This window comes from Taudactylus pleione, unplaced genomic scaffold (genome assembly GCF_031769625.1).
Source record: "Taudactylus pleione unplaced genomic scaffold, aTauple2 ptg000073l, whole genome shotgun sequence".
Classification (NCBI taxonomy): domain Eukaryota; kingdom Metazoa; phylum Chordata; class Amphibia; order Anura; family Myobatrachidae; genus Taudactylus; species Taudactylus pleione.
Window position 1 is genome coordinate 1,798,485 of NW_028284475.1, and position 27,859 is coordinate 1,826,343.

The 27,859-nt window shown below is 49.5% G+C and overlaps 1 protein-coding gene across 2 annotated transcripts in view; it reads left to right on the forward strand.

Moving 5' to 3' along the window:
• The window catches only part of ANKRD35 (ankyrin repeat domain 35), a 70,943-nt gene that overhangs the window by 3,189 nt on the left and 39,895 nt on the right, over positions 1-27,859 (forward strand). The window contains exon 1 of one of the 2 annotated variants that reach the window (XM_088467551.1): positions 19,854-20,046. The exons of the other annotated variant lie outside the window; for it this stretch is intronic. Within the exon in view, the coding sequence (XP_088323677.1) occupies positions 20,008-20,046 (39 nt within the window). The 5' untranslated portion in view covers positions 19,854-20,007. Of the gene's footprint in view, positions 1-19,853; positions 20,047-27,859 lie in introns of those variants that run through there. 2 annotated transcript variants of the gene reach the window in all.

Sequence of the window (27,859 nt, forward strand, 5' to 3'; positions counted from 1 at the left end):
GGACGGTCGTTCCAAAAAAGGGGCTGGCTATTTAAATTGAGAGCTCGCTCATTGCGGTTTGTTGACGCCTCTATGTCTGAGCGAGCCTACGAAAAATGCGCTCGCTATTTTGTAAAGACGCCCCTTTGCCGTTCGCATCACACGTCATCTCCGGTATTTGATTAATCGGGTACATCGAAAGACATCTGAACTGCTCGCAGTGCTTGTGGTAGCTTTTTCTTACCGCTATCACTGCGAGCAGTTCAGGCTAAAAGACAACCAAGTGACGTGGTCGATGACGCTCCTTTACTAATTATGCACTCCCATTAAACGCCCGTTTTGACCGTTTGGCACGCCTGCGTTCGGATCTCGACTCCCCCGTTTTCAAGCACCTTCCCCTGTTACCACCCACAAACGGTACATTCTGTCAATCAAATTAGCAGCCGCTCGCTGTTTTGCGAGCGCTTGATTTCCGACCGCAATGACTGGTTTGCGCATTAAGACCCATATGCATGTGCAGTTGTGCGAACATGGCTCGGAGCGAACGAGCGGCCGCTTACGAGCGGCTCTGAATCAGGCCCACAGTGCACATGTAGGAGAGTCTGGCATGGAGAGACATGGTATATGTAAGAGTGAGACTGGCATTGCAATACAAGGCACATGGAGGGGTGAGGCTGGCATTCGTCTGGCATATGGAGGAGTGAGTTTGACATGAGAGACAGGGCACATGTAAGTGAGGCTGGTGCTAATTGAGAGGGAACATGGATTAGGGAGAGGATGGCATAGAGAGACATGGTACATGGAGCAGTGAAGTGGATTAATATGAGCCTGGAATTGACAGGTCACATAGATGAGTGAGATTATTCCGGTTAGACATAGATTGGCATAGGATCACAGGGCACTTGGAGTGATGTGGGTTAAAGAGAGGCCGACATAGAGACATGGCGCTGTGGGTTAGAGTGAGGCTGGCATGGAGGCACAAGGTAATGTGGGTTAGAGAGGATGGCATGGAGACACAGGGCACTGTGGGTTAGAGTGAATCTGGCGTGGAGACACAGGGCACTGTGGGTTAGAGTGAGTCTGGCATGGAGACACAGGGCGCTGTGGATTAGAGTGAGGCTGGTATAGAGACACAGGGAACTGCGGATTAGTGAGGCTGGCATGGAAAGACAGGGCACTGTGGATTAGAGTGAGGCTGGCATGGAGACACAGGGCACTGTGGGTTAGAGTGAGTGTGGCGTGGAGAGATAGGGTACTGTGGATTAGAGGCTGGCATGGAGACACAGGGAGCTGTGGGTTAGTGAGTCTGGCATGGAGATACTGGGCGCTGTGGGTTAGAGTGAGGCTGGCATGGAGACACAGGGCGCTGTGGGTTAGAGTGAGGCTGGCATGGAGACACTGGGCGCTGTGGGTTAGAGTGAGGCTGGCATGGAGACACTGGGCGCTGTGGGTTAGAGTGAGGCTGGCATGGAGACACTGGGCGCTGTGGGTTAGAGTGAGTCTGGCATGGAGACACTGGGCGCTGTGGGTTAGAGTGAGTCTGGCATGGAGACACTGGGCGCTGTGGGTTAGAGTGAGTCTGGCATGGAGACACTGGGCGCTGTGGGTTAGAGTGAGTCTGGCATGGAGACACTGGGCGCTGTGGGTTAGAGTGAGTCTGGCATGGAGACACAGGGCGCTGTGGATTAGAGTGAGTCTGGCACGGAGACACAGGCACTGTGGGTTAGAGTGAGTCTGGCATGGAGACACTGGGCGCTGTGGGTTAGAGTGAGTCTGGCACGGAGACACTGGGCGCTGTGGGTTAGAGTGAGTCTGGCACGGAGACACTGGGCGCTGTGGGTTAGAGTGAGTCTGGCACGGAGACACTGGGCGCTGTGGGTTAGAGTGAGTCTGGCACGGAGACACTGGGCGCTGTGGGTTAGAGTGAGTCTGGCACGGAGACACTGGGCGCTGTGGGTTAGAGTGAGTCTGGCACGGAGACACTGGGCGCTGTGGGTTAGAGTGAGTCTGGCACGGAGACACTGGGCGCTGTGGGTTAGAGTGAGTCTGGCACGGAGACACTGGGCGCTGTGGGTTAGAGTGAGTCTGGCACGGAGACACTGGGCGCTGTGGGTTAGAGTGAGTCTGGCACGGAGACACAGGGCGCTGTGGATTAGAGTGAGTCTGGCACGGAGACACAGGCACTGTGGGTTAGAGTGAGTCTGGCACGGAGACACTGGGTGCTGTGGGTTAGAGTGAGTCTGGCATGGAGACACTGGGTGCTGTGGGTTAGAGTGAGTCTGGCATGGAGACACTGGGCGCTGTGGGTTAGAGTGAGTCTGGCATAGAGATACAGAGGTAAGCTTGGAGTCAGTAACCCTGCAGACACACTGGGATAATTACAGGAGAGACATGTTGGGCTGTGGGATGAGACACTGTGGAAGGGGGAGAGTTCTATTCTATGCTTAATCCACCCACTCAGGAATACTGTATAAATATTTTCTTCACTTTCTTTTCACATCCAACAATGAGCAGCTCTGCGTCCTGTTTACTCTTGATCCCAGCTGGCAGACTCTGAGCACGCGTCACTCACTGAGTGTGTTGCTGAAGCCACAAGGACAAGGAGACATGAAACATAAGGCCTAATGCAGAGTTCAATGCAATCGGCCTGTAATTGCCCCCTAACTGCATGCACGGAAATAAATGTAGAACAGTGGTATGTGTGCCTGGGTTACACTATTAGAGACCAGTAGTATATGTGTCTAGGTTACACCAGGATAGAACAGTAGTATATGCGCCTGGGTTACACCAGGATAGAACAGTAGTATATGCGCCTGGGTTACACCAGGATAGAACAGTAGTATATGCGCCTGGGTTACACCAGGATAGAACAGTAGTATATGTGCCTGGGTAACCCCAGGAGAGAGCAGTAGTATATGTGCCTGGGTAACCCCAGGAGAGAGCAGTAGTGTATGTGCCTGGGTTACACCAGGAGAGAGCAGTAGTATATGTGCCTGGGTTACACCAGGAGAGAACAGTAGTGTATGTGCCTGGGTAACCCCAGGAGAGAACAGTAGTATATGTGCCTGGGTAACCCCAGGAGAGAACAGTAGTGTATGTGCCTGGGTAACCCCAGGAGAGAGCAGTAGTGTATGTGCCTGGGTTACACCAGGAGAGAACAGTAGTGTATGTGCCTGGGTTACACCAGGAGAGAACAGTAGTGTATGTGCCTGGGTAACCCCAGGAGAGAACAGTAGTATATGTGTCTGGGTTACACCAGGAGAGAACAGTAGTATGTGTCTGGGTTACACCAGGAGAGAACAGTAGTATATACGCCTGGGTTACACCAGGAGGGAACAGTAGTATATGTGTCTGGGTTACACCAGGAGAGAACAGTAGTATATGCGCCTGGGTTACACCAGGAGAGAACAGTAATATATATGTGCCTGGGTTACACCAGGAGAGAACAGTAATATATGTGCCTGGGTTACACCAGGAGAGAACAGTAGTATATGTGCCTGGGTTACACCAGGAGAGAACAGTAGTATATGTGCGTCTGGGTTACACCAGGAGAGAACAGTAGTATATGTGCGTCTGGGTTACACCAGGAGAGAACAGTAGTGTATGCGCCTGGGTTACACCAGGAGAGAGCAGTAGTGTATGCGCCTGGGTTACACCAGGAGAGAGCAGTAGTGTATGCGCCTGGGTTACACCAGGAGAGAACAGTAGTGTATGTGCCTGGGTTTCACCAGGAGAGAACAGTAGTGTATGTGTCTGGGTTACACCAGGAGAGAACAGTAGTGTATGTGCCTGGGTTACACCAGGAGAGAACAGTAGTATATGTGCCTGGGTTACACCAGGAGAGAACAGTAGTATATGTGCCTGGGTTACACCAGGAGAGAACAGTAGTATATGTGCCTGGGTTACACCAGGAGAGAACAGTAGTGTATGTGCCTGGGTTACACAGGAGAGAACAGTAGTGTATGTGCCTGGGTTACACCAGGAGAGAACAGTAGTGTATGTGTCTGGGTTACACCAGGAGAGAACAGTAGTATATGTGCCTGGGTTACACCAGGAGAGAACAGTAATATATATGTGCCTGGGTTACACCAGGAGAGAACAGTAGTATATGTGCCTGGGTTACACCAGAAGAGAACAGAAGTATATGTGCCTGGGTTACACCAGGAGAGAACAGTAGTATATGTGCCTGGGTTACACCAGGAGAGAACAGTAGTATATGCGCCTGGGTTACACCAGGAGAGAACAGTAGTATATGCGCCTGGGTTACACCAGGAGAGAACAGTAATATATATGTGCCTGGGTTACACCAGGAGAGAACAGTAATATATGTGTCTGGGTTACACCAGAAGAGAACAGTAGTATATGTGCCTGGGTTACACCAGGAGAGAACAGTAGTGTATGCGCCTGGGTTACACCAGGAGGGAACAGTAGTATATGCGTCTGGGTTACACTAGGAGAGAGCAGTAGTGTATGCGCCTGGGTTACACTAGGAGAGAACAGTACCAGGAGAGAGCAGTAGTGTACGCGCCTGGGTTACACCAGGAGAGAATAGTAGTGTATGTGCCTGGGTTACACCAGGAGAGAACAGTAGTGTATGTGCCTGGGTTACACCAGGAGAGAACAGTAGTATATGTGTCTGGGTTACACCAGGAGAGAACAGTAGTATATGTGCCTGGGTTACACCAGGAGAGAACAGTAATATATATGTGCCTGGGTTACACCAGGAGAGAACAGTAATATATGTGTCTGGGTTACACCAGAAGAGAACAGTAGTATATGTGCCTGGGTTACACCAGGAGAGAACAGTAGTATATGTGCCTGGGTTACACCAGGAGAGAACAGTAGTATATGCGCCTGGGTTACACCAGGAGAGAACAGTAGTATATGCGCCTGGGTTACACCAGGAGAGAACAGTAATATATATGTGCCTGGGTTACACCAGGAGAGAACAGTAATATATGTGTCTGGGTTACACCAGAAGAGAACAGTAGTATATGTGCCTGGGTTACACCAGGAGAGAACAGTAGTATATGTGCCTGGGTTACACCAGGAGAGAACAGTAGTATATGTGCGTCTGGGTTACACCAGGAGAGAACAGTAGTGTATGCGCCTGGGTTACACCAGGAGAGAGCAGTAGTGTATGCGCCTGGGTTACACCAGGAGAGAGCAGTAGTGTATGCGCCTGGGTTACACCAGGAGAGAACAGTAGTATATGTGCCTGGGTTACACCAGGAGAGAACAGTAGTGTATGTGCCTGGGTTACACAGGAGAGAACAGTAGTATATGTGTCTGGGTTACACCAGGAGAGAACAGTAGTATATGTGCCTGGGTTACACCAGGAGAGAACAGTAGTGTATGTGCCTGGGTTACACCAGGAGAGAACAGTAGTATATGTGCCTGGGTTACACCAGGAGAGAAAAGTAGTGTATGTGCCTGGGTTACACAGGAGAGAACAGTAGTATATGTGCCTGGGTTACACCAGGAGAGAACAGTAGTATATGTGCCTGGGTTACATCAGGAGAGTACAGTAGTGTATGTGCCTGGGTTACACCAGGAGAGAACAGTAATATATATGTGCCTGGGTTACACCAGGAGAGAACAGTAATATATATGTGCCTGGGTTACACCAGGAGAGAACAGTAGTATATGTGCCTGGGTTACACCAGGAGAGAACAGTAGTATATGTGCCTGGGTTACACCAGGAGAGAACAGTAGTATATGTGCCTGGGTTACACCAGGAGAGAACAGTAGTATATGCGCCTGGGTTACACCAGGAGAGAACAGTAATATATATGTGCCTGGGTTACACCAGGAGAGAGCAGTAGTATATGCGCCTGGGTTACACCAGGAGAGAACAGTAATATATATGTGCCTGGGTTACACCAGGAGAGAACAGTAATATATGTGTCTGGGTTACACCAGAAGAGAACAGTAGTGTATGTGCCTGGGTTACACCAGGAGAGAACAGTAGTATATGTGCGTCTGGGTTACACCAGGAGAGAACAGTAGTATATGTGCCTGGGTTACACCAGGAGAGAACAGTAGTATATGTGCGTCTGGGTTACACCAGGAGAGAACAGTAGTATATGTGCCTGGGTTACGTTAGGACATTCTATTCAGATTAAATTACTGCTATACAGTGATTTAATAAATTATATAATTACAGTACATATTTCATATACAATATAGGACATGACCAGACAGTGTTATATATATATAAAATAAAAATATTCGATGGTTTGCATACAAGTCTGATGGCGGGGGGACTGCGCATGTGCAGACCGGGTCCTGTGAGATTACACATTATACTACCGTCTTTATTTTTTTTTTTAAACAATATGGGGTCAATTCAATTAGGAGCAATTGCTGGCGTTGTACCAATACAGCAGCATTAGAATTCAAGCAACAGCACCCTAAATAGCTCAGATTTCGCCCCTTTATCTCACACTTTACGTTTTAGTTCACAGCCCCATAAGAGTGCATATTAGTCTACCGTATGTGCGATACTGGAGCGCACTAAATCACAGGCATTGACCTGATTGCTATATGGCCTCTATGGTTCCTTTATTGAATTTTGTCCTAAGATGCCGTCGTTGTTTATTACATGAGTCTTGCCGTGCCCAATCACAGACCTGGAACGCAGAATGCACCCCCTCCTTACCTCTGTGCCTTTGCCATTTATAACTAACAATTGTAGCTAGTCAGATGAAATGAATGCTATACTATGGGACACACAACACATTTTCTGCTGAATCAAGCCCGGCTTATTCTGCAGGGCGAGGTCCTCTTTTTCTCCAGGGGCGTATTCAGGCTAGCGACCCAGGAATGGCATTCAAGGTGCTATGTGGGGACTGACGGGCAGATATCCCATTCTCAGGAAGCCCTGGGATCTTTTATAATGCGAGTTCCCAGTGAGTGACACATTCGGATTGTATTACCCAACACAAAAGAGCTTTTTAGTCCATTCTTTAAGCCATTGTCTGAGAGAATGCACCCTGATTCCCTATTTTATCAGCACCTGTGTACACAGCAGTTTCGGCCCAGCCGTGGCTGCAACCCCTACTGTTTTTTTTTCTTTCTATTATATATTAGCATCTCTGCAATGACTGGGGTTGTGACTTCAGGTCCGTACCCCACACCCCTCTCTCCTAGGACCTGCTGTAAATTCTCAGCCCCAATGGATTAAACCTTTTATCTTTTCTGCTGGTTACAGGTTCTCATATATTTTTTTTTTAGAAACTTTAAGGTTCAAAAATTCTAAATAAATTATCCAACATTAGACAGATTTGGACAACCTGAGTGCAATTTTAGCAAAGCTAACTGTTTTGTATATATAAAATAAGACGTGTAGTGGCTGAAGACTAATAGTGGGACCTAGATAGGGCCGATGCCTTCAAAGGGAAAGGGCCACTCCTGCTGGGCCTTGTAGTACTCTCTGATCTGCTAAATGCAACTTCGATGCAGTGGTATATATTTATATAGAGTGTTGTAACACAGAGGATATTGGGGTCTCATGGGGTTCCCACACTTGCGGGACTATTCAGGGGTACGCCCAGCCCCTGCAAAGTGCGCTCCACGGCTACAGAATGCCAAGTAACACCGTGCCCTGTGATGGAGAGAGAACTATAATAATGAGGGGAATTATAACGGAGAGCTATACTGCGGCATCTTATCGCAGATGAGGCCTGTCAGTCCCAGGCTATTAATTTACTAGGAACTAATGTCATTACTATCTTATAGTAAATTGCTAAGCTACATTCCCGTGAGCTCACAAAATGGCTGCCCCCGCTGCGCCTGAAAGCTGTCCCTAGTGAGCTGGACTCTCATACAAAATGGCGTCAGCCACTGTGTGTATGCGGCCTCTAAAATATCTGTCATTCACAGAAATCTAGATAGTAGGGCCCGATGCGCAGTTGAACCTGAGTCAGTTTTACGGACGTCTCTTGGGTGTTTTTGCCCTGGTCACGCTCGGAAGCAATGTGTGCCATGGTGTTTTTGTCCATAATGGCTGATTGTGTGTTTGATTCTGGTGCATTTTTGTCATGGTAATAAAATCTTTTTGAACATTGGAGCAATCTCTGTGCGCGCCCCGGTAATACAGTGTGTGCGCCCCGGTAATACAGTGTGTGCGCCCCGGTAATACAGGGCGTGCAGCTTTAAATTCTATTCATTTTTTATGTTCTTTGCATACTGTTGCATGACATGCCAGCACCTGCTGTTCATCTGCATGTCGGATTATAACACGTTTGTACAGTGAGCAGGACAGATTATCTGATTTTAATATATTTCCACTTTCTTCAAATGGAATATACTACATGACCCATGAGGGCGGAAGATCCTTGTCTCAGTTGGATCTTGATGGGGTCAGGGATCTAGGGTGTAGCTCAAGGACAGTCCCCATTGCCAAAATAAGCAGAGAGAGACTGTTCTGTCCACCTGGTCTATGTTCTGCCTCCCTCATGCTTCTCCCTTGTCCTCTGGTTGGTGCTCTACCCCACCTCCATCATTGTCTGACCATTCTAGTGGGCCGTTCTCCCCTGTACCCTCTGGTCTTGCACCCTCTTACCGTCCCTCTTGTCTCTGGTTTCCTCGCTTCCTTTTTGCCTCCATTTTGGCTGTTCCCCTTTTGATTAACTTCTCTTGTTTTGGTTCCTTCATGCTTACTTCTTTCTTATCAGCCCTTTAACCCCCCCCCTTACCTGTACCCCTTATTATCCACCCCTCCCTTGCTGCCCTGTGTCTGTCCATCTAATGATTCTTTTGCCACACCGCCATGTGCTGATTGGCCTAGTTACTCTCCCCTTTATTCTTCTTACTTCCTTGGGCTGTGACCGTAAGGGCACCGGTAGTGACATAACCGTAGGTTATATACGTGGCCTAGGTCTTCAGGTTCCCTCCCTTAGGGTGTGCGCACGCTGGAGTCCAGCCAAAACTGCACCTCTGCCTGAATTCTCTATAAGTGGAATGGCTATTCAGCTGCCGGTATTTCATACCCATTCCGTGTTACTGCCTGCCAGCGCTGAGGTTGTGAGTTCGATTCCCACCAAAGCCAGATGAGTGGAGAGTTTGTATGTTCTTTCTGTTTTTGCATTTTGCTCACATTCTCCAAAAACATATCGGTAGGTTAATGAGCTTCTGAGAAAATATTCTCTGTAAAGTGCTGCGGAATATATGTGCGCTGTATAAATAACTTATTATTATTATTAAGTGCAGCTGGTACGGAACTTCAAAAAGCGATCATTGGACCCTATGAGGATATCAAGCGTCCTTGATATTTCGGACAATACCATGTTAATGATGTATGGAAACAGCTACAGCCCCTTCCTCACCGCTAGGCCTACAGTTGCTGCACCCCCCCCAAAACAGTGGCAGTGGTGAAAAATGACAGCTCAACTATACAATGAAACAGGACAGCGCCTCTAGGGGACACAGTTATCATGACATATAGTAGTAGAGTTGCTTGGCGGTATCAAGCAATAAAGTTTATAACAACCATCTCTCTGACTTAGCAAAGCCTTTGCTTATATATAATAAAACGAGCAACGTTTCAGTATAAGGTCATTTCCATTAGAACGTACTTGGTTATCAGCGACATCCGGCGACTCTTAGTAAACGCATTGCGCTTTCTTTGATTATTTCTTACAACAGTTTCCCAGGGTATGACACGTAGCTACTCTCCCCCATGTAAGAAGAGCCGTGTCTTATTCCAGGGCATCCTGATTAAAGCCGCCTTGCCAGTTGATATAAAGACAGGACTGAAAAGCACAGAAGAATGTAAGAAAGATAAAGAAATGTATTTCGCAAGAGCTGGAGCGAAGACTAAACGTTACATGTAAACACACAGGATTTGGAGAGATGGTGTTCAGTCGTCGTAGACGTAATAATGTGCCATGGATCTTACAAGACTAAAGACTGGTAAAACCACAGTACAGCAACTTACAGACTTGTGTGCCAATGGTGTGAAATTAGGTGACGCTACACATGAACTGTTTACAGTCACATCACGCCTCTGGGTGTATAGATCCCAGTGTAGCGCTGTGGTTTGTGCGGACAGCTGTGCGGAAAGCGTGCGATGAAAGCGTTAAATGCCTGTAGGAATAGCCACTGCTGGTACTGTAAATAATCTGGATCAGGGCACGGCAGGATTCCTGCCCTATAATTAACACCTTCCGAGCACACGTGACCGCACACAGCATTCAGATATGTCTGCTTTGTTTTCATTTCCTTCCCTGCTTATTTTGCGTGCCGATGCGGCAGCATTCCCTGTGTATATGTGGCCCAGGGTCACTCGTTCCACGTGCAAAAGCGAGATTTCATTATTGCGTCACAAGAGGTCAGGAAGATGCAATAATTGGACCGAGTGTACTCACGTTGGAAATCCCAGGACCATGTGAGGGTGAGGGGGATGCGCCAGGGCGTTCCTTATTGTGTTTCGCCTGGGCGCACCATTGCACCTCGTTTTGCCGAGGGAAGAAATATTTATCTTTTAAATTAGCTAAAGCAGGGGAGGGCGCGTTTTTTTTAAGAGCGTATTTGACTCCCCAAACAGATGCATTCCGTGCCTTGGTGTGGCGTTTCTGCAGGAAGGTCCTTTCCAGGTCCATTTGGAGTGAAGTAATGAAGAGTCTCTGACCACAAATCTTCCTGGCAGATTTCGAATCTTGGGGCTGATTATGCAGATTATAGTATTCCTGCAGATTGTCAATATGCAGAAAGGGTCTTGGGAGATGGCATGTAGGCCCCACTATGCCTCTGCCTGACTGACAAGCAGAGGAGCTTGTGGGGCGGGGCGGAAAGGACAGCATGCATTCCCAGAAATGGGGTTGTGTCGCCCCCGTTTTCCAGGAGGGACGAGGCTTGGGGCAGCGTTAATGGACTAAGACTTCCTGGCCTCGCTAGCTGGCCAGCCTGTGTAAGCTGAGGCTTACTCAACTGGCCGGTGCCACACATCATGAATGGTCACAATGGTGATCCCAGGCTGCGATCTCGGTCACAGCGCTGGAAACGCAGATGCTGACGGGAGGCGTCTCTTCACTTCAGACACTTCCTCTACATACCCCCGGCTCAGGACACTTCCTCTACATACCCCCGGCTCAGGACACTTCCTCTACATCCCCGGCTCAGGACACTTCCTCTACATCCCCGGCTCAGGACACTTCCTCTACATCCCCGGCTCAGGACACTTCCTCTATATACCCCCGGCTCAGGACGCTTCCTCTACATCCCCGGCTCAGGACGCTTCCTCTACATCCCCGGCTCAGGACGCTTCCTCTACATCCCCGGCTCAGGACGCTTCCTCTACATCCCCCCGGCTCAGGACACTTCCTCTACATCCCCCCGGCTCAGGACACTTCCTCTACATCCCCCCGTCTCAGGACACTTCCTCTACATCCCCCCGTCTCAGGACACTTCCTCTATATACCCCCGTCTCAGGACACTTCCTCTATATACCCCGTCTCAGGACACTTCCTCTATATACCCCGTCTCAGGACACTTCCTCTATATACCCCGTCTCAGGACACTTCCTCTGTATACCCCGTCTCAGGACACTTCCTCTGTATACCCCGGCTCAGGACACGTCCTCTGTGTACCCCCGGCTCAGGACACGTCCTCTGTGTACCCCCGGCTCAGGACACGTCCTCTGTGTACCCCCGGCTCAGGACACGTCCTCTGTGTACCCCCGGCTCAGGACACGTCCTCTGTGTACCCCCGGCTCAGGACACGTCCTCTGTGTACCCCCGGCTCAGGACACGTCCTCTGTGTACCCCCGGCTCAGGACACGTCCTCTGTGTACCCCCGGCTCAGGACACGTCCTCTGTGTACCCCCGGCTCAGGACACGTCCTCTGTGTACCCCCGGCTCAGGACACGTCCTCTGTGTACCCCCGGCTCAGGACACGTCCTCTGTGTACCCCCGGCTCAGGACACGTCCTCTGTGTACCCCCGGCTCAGGACACGTCCTCTGTGTACCCCCGGCTCAGGACACGTCCTCTGTGTACCCCCGGCTCAGGACACGTCCTCTGTGTACCCCCGGCTCAGGACACGTCCTCTGTGTACCCCCGGCTCACCCACTAAAGGGTATCACCTCATATTTGCCTACCCTCCCACAAATTCTAGGTGATTCCTGAATTTGGGGAAGTTCACTTGGCTCCCGGGAGAGTGGGCAAATCTCTCTCATCTCACCCCTTCGCCGGTAACGTAGGAGAGGGGCACGATGACACAATTCGCTATAAATCACGTCATCCTAGCACCACCCCAGCGCCCTTCCCAGCAGGAGCACCCTCTCCCTGACCTCACGGAGAGCAGATCAGGGAAGTATGTAATTTGGCATCACCTGGCTTTAGTGGGAATTCATGAATGGTCTGAAGACTATATATGTCATGACCTCATTACATTGCTGATTATATTCACTATTAAGATTTGGTTTGTAAAGCAGATCCGGATACATGTGTTTACTTGCTACACTGTGTGACGGGAAGGGGATTTGCATCTGTACAATGATTAATCCTCTCCCTTACATTACTGACCTCTCTAGTGATCTGCAGAACATTGCTCTGTCCCATCTACCCCCTGACAGGTACATAGTGATATATTCTGCAGATTATTACATTGCTGACCTCTCTAGTGATCTGCAGAACATTGCTCTGTCCCATCTACCCCCTGACAGGTACATAGTGATATATTCTGCAGATTATTACATTGCTGACCTCTCTAGTGATCTGCAGAACATTGCTCTGTCCCATCTACCCCCTGACAGGTACATAGTGATATATATTCTGCAGATTATTACATTACTGACCTCTCTAGTGATCTGCAGAACATTGCTCTGTCCCATCTACCTCTTGACAGGTACATAGTGATATATTCTGCAGATTATTACATTACTGACCTCTCTAGTGATCTGCAGAACATCGCTCTGTCCCATCTACCTCTTGACAGGTACATAGTGATATATTCTGCAGATTATTACATTACTGGCCTCTCTAGTGATCTGCAGAACATTGCTCTGTCCCATCTACCCCCCCCACAGGTACATAGTGATATATTCTGCAGATTATTACATTACTGACCTATCTAGTGATCTGCAGAACATTGCTCTGTCCCATCTACCCCCTGACAGCTACATAGTGATATATTCTGCAGATTATTACATTACTGACCTCTCTAGTGATCTGCAGAACATTGCTCTGTCCCATCTACCCCCTGACAGGTACATAGTGATATATTCTGCAGATTATTACATTACTGACCTCTCTAGTGATCTGCAGAACATTGCTCTGTCCCATCTACCCCCTGACAGGCACATAGTGATATATTCTGCAGATTATTACATTGCTGACCTCTCTAGTGATCTGCAGAACATTGCTCTGTCCCATCTACCCCCTGACAGGTACATAGTGATATATTCTGCAGATTATTACATTACTGACCTCTCTAGTGATCTGCAGAACATTGCTCTGTCCCATCTACCCCCTGACAGGCACATAGTGATATATTCTGCAGATTATTACATTGCTGACCTCTCTAGTGATCTGCAGAACATTGCTCTGTCCCATCTACCCCCTGACAGGTACATAGTGATATATTCTGCAGATTATTACATTACTGACCTCTCTAGTGATCTGCAGAACATTGCTCTGTCCCATCTACCCCCTGACAGGTACATAGTGATATATTCTGCAGATTATTACATTGCTGACCTCTCTAGGGATCTGCAGAACATTGCTCTGTCCCATCTACCCCCTGACAGGTATATAGTGATATATTCTGCAGATTATTACATTGCTGACCTCTCTAGGGATCTGCAGAACATTGCTCTGTCCCATCTACCCCCTGACAAGTACATAGTGATATATATTCTGCAGATTATTACATTACTGACCTCTCTAGTGATCTGCAGAACATTGCTCTGTCCCATCTACCTCTTGACAGGTACATAGTGATATATTCTGCAGATTATTACATTGCTGACCTCTCTAGTGATCTGCAGAACATTGCTCTGTCCCATCTACCCCCTGACAGGTACATAGTGATATATTATGCAGATTATTACATTGCTGACCTCTAGTGATCTGCAGAACATTGCTCTGTCCCATCTACCCCCTGACAGGTACATAGTGATATATATTCTGCAGATTATTACATTACTGACCTCTCTAGTGATCTGCAGAACATTGCTCTCTCCCATCTACTCTCTGACAGGTACATAGTGTATTCTGCAGATTATTACATAACTGACCACTCCAGTGATCTGCAGGACATTTCTCTGTCCTGTCCACCCCCATATTCTGCAGAGTATTTCATAAATACACACAATGCGTATCAATGACACCATTATTTCCAGAACATCTGCACTATATAAGAGAACTCTCTTCCTGTAATTAGAGTATTTTTAGGCTGTTCCTCTCCTTTCCTTTGCCCGGCAGAGATCGTTAAATGCAGTCATTCGCTGCACTGCTCACCATGTAAAAGTAGTTTCCTTTTCCGCGTGAGTTTGCACAGCTGTGCCTCTAGTGACGGCCGGGCATGGAGATACATGTTGAGACTTTTGAGAAGATTACAGATGTTTCATCATACTCACAGGGAGACGACTCTGCATGTCCCAACCTGAGCGCTCCAGTTTCGGTCTCTGACACCCTGTGAAGGGTGTTTTGTTTGTGGGCCTCAGCGCTTTATCAAGGTAATAAAGGACACACCGTCATCACCTGCCGGGCAGGCTCGGCCCTGTCTCGCTGGAGATGAATGTGTGGCACAGGGAACCCACAGACCCTAACAGCCTGCAGACGTCCACCTTGCCACATAGCAAAAAGTTTGTAAGGTCCCCTATGTACTAGCCAATAGTGAAAAATGTATATAACAAGGAAGCTGGGCCCGTCTAAGCACTGGGCCCCATAGCAGCTTCACCCCTTGCATCTATGGTAGTTATGCCCATAGTCACGCGGCTGCTCTGAGCTGGCGGATGACCTTGGGAGGGCCCGCACAGTGCCAACGCAAAAACACAATCTGCGTTGTAAACAATACTGTCCATAATCTGGTTGCCATTGCAAAAATACACGCGCAGGGTATAAAACGTTCTAAATACAAGATGACGTTTACAAAGGTAAAGTCCGTAATAGTGGCTGTTCAATATATATATAATAACCAGGTATGGCATGTCCTGAGACTGGGAAGTGCAGTGGGAGCGAGCGCATGTCGCCTATCCTCAGCTAGCTGCTGACACTGCGGAGCGGTGAGTGAAGGGAAATTAAACTGTAGCCAATTGTTTTCCCTGTACAGGCACCGCGATTAACATGGGAAGCAGTCGGCAAGCTGGCGGACGCAATGCCGACCGCCGGCTTCCCGACTGCTTAATCCCGGCAAGGGTTAAATGACAGGCGTTGAAATCCTGACAAAGGGATGCCGGACGCGGACAGCTGTGCGCGGGGGGGGGGGGTGTTAGGTTTAGGGCTCCCGGGGGGACTTGGGGTTAGGCACCCCCCTGGGAAGTTAGGGACAGGCTAGGGGAAGGGGGGCTTAGGGTTAGGCACCCCCCCGGGAGTTAGGTTTAGGTGGTGGGGAAGGGGGTTTAGGTTTAGGCACTTAGAGGGGGGGTTAGGTTTAGGCACTTGGGATTTCCTCCTCTGTCGGGCTGCTGCTGCCGGGATTTGAACCGCGGCCGGCGGTAAATCGTACTGATTCCGATTAACACAGCTAAACAATTGTAATGAGGATTGACATATCAGAAAGACCCTGTAACTTCTTGCCAAATATACTGAGAATATTACTCATAGTTGAAACTTCATTACCAAAATACCCGCACACGGGGCCTGATTCAGACCCGGTCGCAAGCGCTGAGCGCTCGCAACCGGGTAGATGGTGGCCCACAGCGGATGCGCAGGACGGAGTCTGCTCCGTCGTGCACATGCGCGAGACTCGGCTAGCCACGAGCAATCAGTCGCTCCGGGTCTCGCACCAAAGGGTACGAGCTGTCGATGTTGAGTGACAGCTCGCCCTCTTTGGTGGGCGGGCCGGGGGGGGGTGGTGGCTGCCCAAATGGAGACGTTCCCATGAGAACGCCTGCCATTTGGGGGCGGCCCCACTGACATCACGAGTGATGTCAGTGGAGAGATTCCGGCTCTGTGAGAGCTGAAATCTCTCTGGGGCTTGCGGCCATGAGACCCTACCACAAGGGTATGGTCGCGATGATCTTGACCATCGCGACCATCAACCTGGCAGCTCGCTATAGCTGTGGGTGGTCACCCACAGCTATGCGAGCGGCCAGGAGGCCGCACAAAAAAAAAAAAAACCCTGATTCAGAGCGAGCGCTCTTTCAGAGTGTCTGGCTCTGAATCAGGGCCACTGTGTCTTCAATTGCACAATAATTCAATGTATTAACTGTTTTTTAAATAGACAGGAAAATCTAATTATTTGAAGGTTACATGAAATCCAGTTTTCGATAAGTAGATTGTATTATTGTTTAGGAGCAATGGTCTGCTGTAACTATAGCAACCAGTCCAGTATCCACTTACACCATGATATCTAGGTGGTTGCTATGGGTTACAGTACATCGCTGCCCTGTGGACCATTTGCCTGATTCACTTGTACTGAGGCCCTGATTCCGGTTGGTTTGCAAGGCTGCGTTCGCACGCAGCCAGACGATGTTTGCATTCTGTGCATGCGTATAAGACGCAGTGCGCGTGCCGGCCACAGTGATCGGGAAGCTATCGCAGTGAGCGCGTAGAGTCCTCACACAGTGATCGGGAAGCTATTGCAGTGAGCGCGCAGTCCTCACACAGTGATCGGGAAGCTTTTGCAGTGAGCGCGCAGAGTCCTCACACAGTGATCGGGAAGCTATTGCAGTGAGCGCGCAGAGTCCTCACACAGTGATCGGGAAGCTATTGCAGTGAGCGCGCAGAGTCCTCACACAGTGATCGGGAAGCTATTGCAGTGAGCGCGCAGAGTCCTCACACAGTGATCGGGAAGCTATTGCAGTGAGCGCGCAGAGTCCTCACACAGTGATCGGGAAGCTATTGCAGTGAGCGCGCAGAGTCCTCACACAGTGATCGGGAAGCTATTGCAGTGAGCGCGCAGAGTCCTCACACAGTGATCGGGAAGCTATTGCAGTGAGCGCGCAGAGTCCTCACACAGTGATCGGGAAGCTATTGCAGTGAGCGCGCAGAGTCCTCACACAGTGATCGGGAAGCTATTGCAGTGAGCGCGCAGAGTCCTCACACAGTGATCGGGAAGCTATTGCAGTGAGCGCGCAGAGTCCTCACACAGTGATCGGGAAGCTATTGCAGTGAGCGCGCAGAGTCCTCACACAGTGATCGGGAAGCTATTGCAGTGAGCGCGCAGAGTCCTCACACAGTGATCGGGAAGCTATTGCAGTGAGCGCGCAGAGTCCTCACACAGTGATCGGGAAGCTATTGCAGTGAGCGCGCAGAGTCCTCACACAGTGATCGGGAAGCTATTGCAGTGAGCGCGCAGAGTCCTCACACAGTGATCGGGAAGCTATTGCAGTGAGCGCGCAGAGTCCTCACACAGTGATCGGGAAGCTATTGCAGTGAGCGCGCAGAGTCCTCACACAGTGATCGGGAAGCTATTGCAGTGAGCGCGCAGAGTCCTCACACAGTGATCGGGAAGCTATTGCAGTGAGCGCGCAGAGTCCTCACACAGTGATCGGGAAGCTATTGCAGTGAGCGCGCAGAGTCCTCACACAGTGATTGACAGGAAGTGACCGTTTGAGGGTGGTGACGGGGGGTGGTCAGAGAAACGCAGGCGTGCCTGGGCGTTTAAACGCTGTTAAAGGGTTGTGCATAATTAAGCCCCAGCGATAGCAAACGCTGGCAAAATTCTAGATGGCGGCGGGAAGTTTAGCAGTTTCTGCGGTAGGGTCAGGTCAACCACAACTGTGCGGATGGTACCGATGTTACCGAAGTGCGCGGCTTTATACAGTGATGGGCGTCTTGGTATAGTGCTGTGGTTGCCATGCGATTGCATTTATTAGCATATTTTCCCAGCGAGCGGGGTGCGTGCAAACGCAGCCTTGAAAACCAACCTGAATGAGGCCCTGAGTACACAGTGAGGGAGTGTTATGGGAGTGTCCTGGGCGAGTTATGGGAGTGTCCTGGGCGAGTTATGGGAGTGTCCTTGGAGTGTTATGGGAGTGTCCTGGGCTTGTTATGGGAGTGTCCTGGGCTTGTTATGGGAGTGTCCTTGGAGTGTTATGGGAGTGTCCTGGGCGAGTGATGGGAGTGTCCTGGGCGAGTGATGGGAGTGTCCTGGGCGAGTGGTGGGAGTGTCCTGGGCGAGTGGTGGGAGTGTCCTGGGCGAGTGGTGGGAGTGTCCTGGGGGAGTGGTGGGAGTGTCCTGGGGGAGTGGTGGGAGTGTCCTGGGGGAGTGGTGGGAGTGCCCTGGGCGTATTGTGGGAGTGCCCTGGGCGTGATTCGGCATGCTGCTGCGTTCTCTTTCGCCGGCTGCCACAGTGGCTATATTTTAGGAAAGATACACGTTATGGACTGTTGGTTGGTGGTAATGGAGGGACGGTGAGGAAAATAAGGGTCACAACCGTTTCATAGGAGTATCGGATCCAGCGACTGCGTCTTTGTCCGCCGTTTCGCTGGTGCTGGGCCTAAGTTTCGTTCCGAGTAGCCATGGGGTTACTCAAAAGGCCGCTGATCGACTGATCTGCTACCGTTGATTTTGCATGCAGATGTTTGGGTTTGCAAAGCCGCAGGGGGATGTCTCAGTCCATCTCCCGGCGGCTGCCATATTTGCACATAGTGGCTGTGTAAAAAGCCGCTGTCACGACGGGATTAGCGTACAACTCTGAATCAGCCCCATTGTAAATTGGGAAGTACCGCAGTGGCAGCGCCTCCCAGCTATGCAGTGCCCACCATCATGCAGTAAGGATCCAGCCGACACATCACAGCAGATCCCATCCAAGCTTCTTTGCCGTATCACACCTGCGCAGTGGACTGGAAGCTCGGAATCGGGCGACTAGTTCCTCTATCAACAAAGTAGTATAAGTATAGTCAAAAAAAATATAGGTAATGATTGTAATAGGCCTAAATAGAAAAATATGTATATAATTGTAATGTATTTTAAATTGAAAAAAAAAGGTTTGTTAAAAACTAGCTGAAGTACCCCAGACCAATTGCCACCCCTCTGTGACGTTTTCATCCAAATCCATCTAGTGGAAGGCCCAGAACTGGCTCCCCGGGTCACAGTTCTGCCCAGCGTATGCCATTGGGAGGTCTGACTGGGACCCTAACCCACCTAAAACCTGGCCAGGATCTAACTAGACCAAGACCACCTCGCGTTGGTTTAATCCCATCCAATGCAGGGGTGACAGAATGCATAACCGGACAAACAAACAGACTGACTAATGAATTTTATATATAAGATAATAAAAACACGTCCTCAGTTATCGTCATCTTGATCGGGATCTGTACTAACGCCATTCATCTTAAATATGCTCCCTGGAATGGTTTATTCGGAGTTGTGCAGGGCCCCTCTCCTTTTAATAGACGTGTCACTGAATCTATCTGCGCATTTTACATTTTTTGACATTTTTTATTATTTGTAAATGGGCCCCCCTAGATCGTGTCATTACGTGGAGTGGATCCACAGTCCCGCTTTTACCACGCCTCCATTTGCCAATGTTACATCACGCCCCACCCTTTGCCGTCAGCTTGCATTTCAGACGCAGTGTCCCTTTAAACCAGACGCAGTAGAATGTCCGTGTCTCCTGTGTGGCACTCGAGGTGTTAAAGCGACTTACTACTCTTTTTTTTTTTTTTTTCTTTCCCTCTCTCATTGCAACATGTGAGAGGGAGGTTTCTCCAGTCACTCTGCATCCAGGCTGGAGACACCCATTTCCCTGGGAGGCATTCAGTGCATATCTGTCCGTCTGTGTGTGTGTGTCTGTTTACTGCTGCTATCAGTGTCACAAGGCATGTCATTGTCCCCACAGCCAGGACAGGGCACCATGAGTGACTAGCGCCTCTCCTCGCCCCCGGACCTGGCCGCACTCTCCCTTCCAACTCGGGATGAAGAAAATTTTCTCCTGCTCCACTTCTCAGTTTCCTGTAGGTATTTAACTGTCTGTGTGTCTGTAAGGTGTTAAAGGGTTAAACGTCTCTATACCGGAGGGGACATATTCATCGGGGGGAGGGGGGAGAGAGAGTTTGGAAGACATCAGACTGCGGCGTAAAGAGAGCGGTGTTGGGGCGAAAATAATAGTGGGACAGTAATGGGTGACAACTGGGCACTTGGGACTGTTGCGAGCAATCACCTGGCGGGTTGGATATGCGGCGCCGTATACTTACAGCATATATGTATAATATAGGATATACTTATGTTCTGCGTAACATGTGCACGGATACATGGGTGACACTGTGTATCAGTGGTGAGTACTGCCAGGACGTGTTGGATGTTGTCAGTAATAGCTGTTTGCTCAGCCAGCGACGGTTAGCGGTCAGTAATGCTAGTGACACGGAATAAACATTGTGTTCGGCGTACACGTTACCAGTAACCTGACATGGGGGTGAGGGAGAAGCCTCCCCAGACGTTTCCAGCACCAGCTGGTCTCGTCGTTTATGGCGTTAGCACAATGACTGGTGCTTGGGGGGAGAATTTGGTCCCAGGCAGTGATTCTTTTTTAGTAGACAGAACGGATTGCCATGCAAAGTGCTGCTCAGCCCCCCACCGCACTTTGGGTCTAAAGTCAATGTTACTTTTGGAGTTTCGTTTTAAGCGTGAAAAAGGCAGCGTTGTGTCGGTCGCAGGCCAGCTTTAATGGTGCGCTGTTTGCGAGCTCGTTTTCTTTCTCTCCTTTTTTATTTTTTGTCAACGTGACTGTACAGGAGGGGCCTTTAATTATGTCACCTTGCTCCGCTGCTCCGGTGAATTGGCTGTAATGAGACACCGCCGCTCTGCCTGCTTGTGGCACCGATAGGTTTTGGGAGGTCAATGCGAGTGTGTGAGATGTGGCACTGACACAATTAAGTCTTTATCTGAGCCCCGGTCATGGGATTATTATACAGGAACGTTCCCGATGACTGGGACATTCCCGCTGTTAGACCTGGAGGGAATCCATATTATGTATACGTTATATATTTATATACATATAATAGTATATTATATATGTGTGTGTATATAGCGCCTGATTTCTTTTCCGCTGCCTCCTCCCGTTACCCCCACACACCCTCCCTGACTGCACACTGCGAGTAAAAAGTTGCTGCGAGCGTCAACGGTAATGTACCTTGACACATGCGCCGTGCGACTCAGATGCGTGCGCGGTTTCCCGATACTTATCGGCATTGGGTACATCTCTGAATCAGCCCCATATCGCGTGCGTGCTGTACTTGATACTATAGAGTCTATGAGAAACTCAGACCTGTGATGCTATATTTGACCGTGTTATCTTATTGTTATCTGACATTTTAGGCTCACAAAGGCTTCCTGTAGCGTAATTAATTAGTCTTACTGGCAGAGTTTCCTGTGCCCGCCCTGACATCAAACCATTAGCTCCAACTTTTTATCTCCATAAAGCTTTGCGAACCCTTTATATATACAGTTTGGTCAGTGTTAGAGGTGGAGAGTGGACAGCGGGCATTGCCACATTGGCGATCCTTTAGAGAACACGTAAAAGGCAAAGGTGGTAATGTAGGACATACTACTGGAATAGAACAGCCTTGCTAAGGGTGGATACATTTGAGAAACGCAAATGGCGGATCATCACGTGTCGGCGCCTAGCTCGTGGTATTTACGGCTGACTGACTTGTGGCCCCGGGTGGGTGTCCGCATATAGAGATTTCTGTCTGTGTGTATCCAGGAATCCTGGGCTGCGTTCCCACATCTGGATAAAACATGCTGCTCTCCATCCATTCCAACCTGCATTTGGTTTTCATTCCGGGACTGTGAAACATACGAAATGGTGAAATAAAATCTTTTTTTTATTTTTTAAAAGTGCACTTGTGGCCGCAGACAGTGAACATCGGAATGTCGGTGAACACTTGTGTTTCGTTGTTCTGCCATTGGGCACCAGGACTGTAGAACCCGGCCCAAGGAAAGTCCTATGTGGACGCACATAGATGGGATCAGGCGATTACTTTTGGGCCTGCGCACAAGGTAAATGGTGGTACACTGGACGGGAAGGAAGTCCAGGACGTGGCTGAGGAACAGGCACCAGGTTTGAGGACATACGTTGCAGACTTTCATGGAGGAACAAGATGGCAGCTAGACATTCCAGACAAACTGGCTTTGCCGACTAACGCTAAGCATTATTCTGTAAACAGGCCCTAAGGCCTGGGCAGAGTGGCGGAGGACTGTGGTATTTGGACTTGTGTTACCACACGCTTTCACGGGTGTCACTAATCCATTTGTGAAGGGATTGTGTTTGACCTGTCAGAGAAGCTTGTTAGTTATTGTGTTATGGATACAGTATATATGGCTGTATTTTTTTACGAATGGTGGCCCTTATGTCTAAGGGCTCGTGTGTGTATCGCACTTTTGGGTATTTATGGGCTGATCTTTCACTCATATTGGGTACGGTCTACACCATGTCTGCTCCCAGTCTGTGCTGAACAAGGAGAAGCTACAGTCCTCCAACTTTCTTCATCTCTCCACCTGATAAAACCTCCATGGGGGTTGATGGATATGGCCACTGCCTGATTTGGCCCCTGATCAGGTGCCCGGCGGGTGTCGGTGACCCTAGGTGCCCGGGTGTCTGCAATCTGCCTCCTCTTATCTCCTCCTGAGCATGAGGCAGCTGCTATGCTGGGAATGGGGAGGTGGATGGAGCTATCACTGGGGTGGGTGGGGGACACACACAATATCATTCACTGGAAACAGGTGCTCGGGAGGTGAGATGTCACTGTGATCCTTCCGTGCCATACAACAATGCACCTTTCCCCGCATACAAACACGGATTATCTTCCACTGCCATATATAATCCAATTTCCACACACACACACACACACACACACACACACACACACACACACACACACACACACACACACACACACACACACACACATATATATATATATATCCACATTATACATACATATAACATAAAATTACACTAAGACTAGCGTTTAGCACACAATCAGTTGTACTGTGGGCCTGATTCAGAGCTGAACGCTACCACCCACAGCTATAGCGAGCGTCCATGATGATGGTCGCGATGGTCTTGACCATCGGGCTTGCGACGGAGATCCTGCGGTAGGGTCTCGCTGCCGCAAGCCCTGGAGTGATTTTGGCTCTATCAGAGCCAAAATCACTCCCACTGACATCACTAGTGATGTCAGTGGGGCCGGCTTGAGACGGTAGGCGTTCCCATGGGAATGCCTCCGTCTGGCAGGCAAGCCCCCGGCACGCCCACCAAAGGGGGCGTGCTGTCAATCAACATCGACAGCACGCCCCCTTTGGTGCGAGACCCAGAGCGATGGTGAGCCCGTCGCTCGCCGGGTCTCGCGCATGCGCATGCGCATGACGGAGCTCCCTCCGTCGTGCACATGCGCAGTGGGGAGCATCGACCCACTTGCGAGCGTCCTGCCGCTCGCGAGTGGGTCTGAATGACCCCCTGTGTACATAGGGATACTGAGAGTTTTACATTCAGCAGCACAGAGGATTTCAGGCACCAGGCAATGTTCTAAGCTGTACATAGTGACAATGACCAGGGCATCCTGAATATTAGGGGAGGAGAAGTGCCTCTGTGTAGCTGCTTATGCGGATACAGAATAGAATGCAATGCACGGAACACACGGAGTGGTATGGTACTGTGCAGTCATTCGTGCATACAGGGCGAGAGCAAATACTGACCATTACATCCACCATACACAGCCAGGAATGAGACGCTGTGATGTTACCCATACCTAGTGAAGGATACTAGGAGCTATGTACAGAACAAATGACAGCTGTTGTACTGGGCACGACAATATTACAATGATGCATACTTTAAGACATAAGTGTTTGTGACTGTATCAGGGATTATTGATAACCATGAATGACCTGTTTGTGGTTCCTAAAAGTGAACGGTAGTGTATAGCTCCCCTTCAGTAGATGTACCTGGAAGTGACGTGGAGTGAGGGCGGAAGTGCGGTTCCATGTCCATAAAGGCCACCAAAAGAAGAAATGTGTCCCCTCTGGGCTCGCTTCGATCGCCACAGGTTTATATTCCCCCTCTATGTCCACGTGGATAGTAACTCATGACATTGGACAGTAACTGATGACGTCAGGGTACATATTCTGAAGGGGATCTATCCACCACCAAAAGTGCTATTATTAAACGGGGGGCCTCTTTGTGCCTCACTTTCCACTGTTGGATTAGTTAAATGGCGGCTGTAACGAGCCAGTCGGAAATTGCAGCATGACAATGGGCCCGATTCAGATCCTCATGTAAATGCCGATGTTTACGCAGAGCAAGCGATTATTAGCCATTGCGCATACGTGAAAGCTGTACTGCGCACGCACAGCGATTGGATTGCGATTATGCTCGCACAGAGGATTCACTCGCAAAGTGAGTGACAGGTAGTCTGCGTTTGTGGGAGGGAATAGGGGGTGGCTAGAGAAATACAGGCGTGTCTGACCATTTAAAACACGGTTTCCTGGCCATCCAAAATTAACCACTGCGTCCTTGCTCCACAGCAGGAGAGCGCTCTGTGGGGTAAATTTATTAACATTTGTGTTGGTCCCGGTTTGTCCCATTTTTCAAATCGGCTTAGATCGATCAAAAACTTCCATTTTTTTTACACTTTTAAAATTGGGAATTTACCAAGGTCCCAGTTTTGACAGGATCGTTTTGATTGATGGTGTATTTGGTCTATCCTGTCCGATTTGAAGTCCCGATTAAAGCGTCCGAATTTATATCCCGAACAAGCAGCCTGCACAGATCAGGGAAATACTGTATGTGCAGACTGTTTGTTCTAATTTTTTTTTTTTTTTTTTAGGGTTAAAAAGGCTAACCAGTCCCGGACTTGCCAGCCTGTCCTGGTACCTAAAATTACGGGGAACAAAACGTGTAGGATTCCACCGTAAATTAGGTACCAGCACCAATCTGCAGGGCCAGTTCTGGTTTTAATTATAGGGGTTGGGGGGAGAAAATTGCATAGGGGTCCCCCTATAATTAAAACCAGCAACGGACCCTTTTTTAATGGGGGGCTGATGCCACAGCCAGGGGAGCCCTTTCACCGGGGACCCCAGCCGCAGCATCAGTCCTGAACGCTAGTCAGCCCAGGCCAAAGATCCCCCTGGGGAGTTGGGGACCCCCCAATAAAGGGGTCCCCCTCTCCAGGGCCTCCCTGGCCTAAGCTGATAGCCCTGGGCTATACCCGCCACCCTAGGGCTGTGGGTGGCAGGTTGATAGTGTATGTAGTGTGTAAAAAATAGAACTGACAACATTGTCTTTACATTGGAACTACAGGTCCCAGCAAGCCTCCTCCGCATACTGGTACTTGGAGAACCACAAGTACCAGCATGCGGGGCATTAAGGGCCCGCTGGTACCTGTGGTACACCTGTAAAGAAATGTGTAAAAAAAACACACAACACACACACATGTGAAAGTACAGTTTTATTTCATACATACACACACACACACACACACACACACACACACACACACACACACACACACACATATACACTCTCCTACATTACCAGGAGTGGTCCCCTTGTCCAAAGTAGGCATCCAAGGTCTTCAGAATACAAAAAAACGAAAATACCGACCCACGCAACAAATACCAACCAGGATGGTTGATATCTATCTAATGAAACGCTCAGACGCGGCTTCTGCCTTTATAGAGTCGTATCTGAGCGTTCATTGGCTGAGAGGTGAGCCCCCGCCTCTCTCAGCCAATGAAAGGCTCCTCCGTTGAAGTCAATGGTGGAAACCACAGAATAAACTTTAGTAACTTGCAGCTCCCACCATTGGTTTCAATGGAGGAGCCGTTCATTGGCTGAGAGAGGTGGGGGCTCATCTCTCTCAGCCAATGAACTCTCAGATACGGCTCTATAAAGGTAGAAGCCGCATCTGAGCGTTTCATACGGGAGATGCCAACCATCCAGGTTTGTATCTATTGCGTGGGTCGGTATTTTCGTTTTCTGAAGACCTTGGATGCCTACTTTGGACAAGGGGACCACTAATGGTAATGTAGGGGACTATGTGTATGTATGTATGAAATAAAACTGTACTTTCACGGTGTATGTGTGTTTTGTGTTATTTTACACATTTCTTTACAGGTGCCAGCGGGCCCTTAATGCACCGCATGCTGGTACTTGTGGTTCTCAAAGTTGGTACTTGCGGGTGAGGCTTGCTGGGACCAGTAGTTCCACTTTAAAGACAATGTTGTTGTTTCTATTTTTTACACACTACATACACTATCAACCCGCCACTCACCACCCTAGGGTGGGCGTGATAGCCCCGAGCTATCAGCTTAGACCAGGGGTTTCCTGTATTGGGGGGTCCCCAACTCCACAGAAATCCCTGGCCTGGGCTAACTAGCGATCAGGACTGATGCTGCGGCTGGGGGGCCCGGTGAAAGGGCTCCCCTGGCTGTGGCATTAGCCCCCGCTAGTAAGGGTCCGGTGCTGGTTTTAATTACAAGGGACCCCTACGCAATTTTCTCCCCAATAAAAAAAAAACCAGGACTGGCCCTGCAGCCTGGTGCTGGTACCTAGTGCTGGTACACACTTGCCATTCTAAAACATGCACAAATCACACTGATTGTGTATGTTCGATGGCAACTCGCAGCTCAGGAGGTGGTGCATTTAAAACTTCTATGGAGTCACCGATTTTAGTGTAAAACGGGCGACTAGCAAAATGAATAATGGTAAATTCCCGATTTGTAGTAAAAAAGTGAAAAGTACTTCCGATTTTGAGCTGATGGTGATATAATTTCTATTGTTCAAAATGGCCGAATTTGCGGCATTAAACAACCCGATTCCAACCTGAAAAACATAAGTAATCCCCCGACTTTAACGATAGTAATATAACTTTTTTTGCAAATCGTGAATTTATCACCTGAAAATGCAAATAGAGACCAACACGAATGTTAATAAATTTACCCCTGTGTGTCTGTGTACCGACTGTGTATGCGGCAGCAGGAGAGTCCTTTGTGTGTCTGGTGACCGCTGTGTCTGTGGCCGCAGGAGAGCCCTCTGTGTTTCTGGCAGCAGGAGAGCCCTCTGTGTGTCTGGTGACCGCTGTGTATGTGGCAGCAGGAGAGCCCTCTGTGTGTCTGGTGACCGCTGTGTGTGTGGCAGCAGGAGAGCCCTCTGTGTGTCTGGTGACCGCTGTGTGTGTGGCAGCAGGAGAGCCCTCTGTGTGTCTGGTGACCGCTGTGTGTGTGGCAGCAGGAGAGCCCTCTGTGTGTCTGGTGACCGCTGTGTATGTGGCAGCAGGAGAGCCCTCTGTGTGTCTGGTGACCGCTGTGTGTGTGGCAGCAGGAGAGCCCTCTGTGTGTCTGGTGACCGCTGTGTATGTGGCAGCAGGAGAGCCCTCTGTGTGTCTGGTGACCGCTGTGTATGTGGCAGCAGGAAAGCCCTCTGTGTGTCTGGTGACCGCTGTGTATGTGGCAGCAGGAGAGCCCTCTGTGTGTCTGGTGACCGCTGTGTGTGTGGCAGCAGGAGAGCCCTCTGTGTGTCTGGTGACCGCTGTGTGTGTGGCAGCAGGAGAGCCCTCTGTGTGTCTGGTGACCGCTGTGTGTGGGGCAGCAGGAGAGCCCTCTGTGTGTCTGGTGACCGCTGTGTATGTGGCAGCAGGAAAGCCCTCTGTGTGTCTGGTGACCGCTGTGTATGTGGCAGCAGGAAAGCCCTCTGTGTGTCTGGTGACCGCTGTGTATGTGGCAGCAGGAGAGCCCTCTGTGTGTCTGGTGACCGCTGTGTGCGGCAGCAGG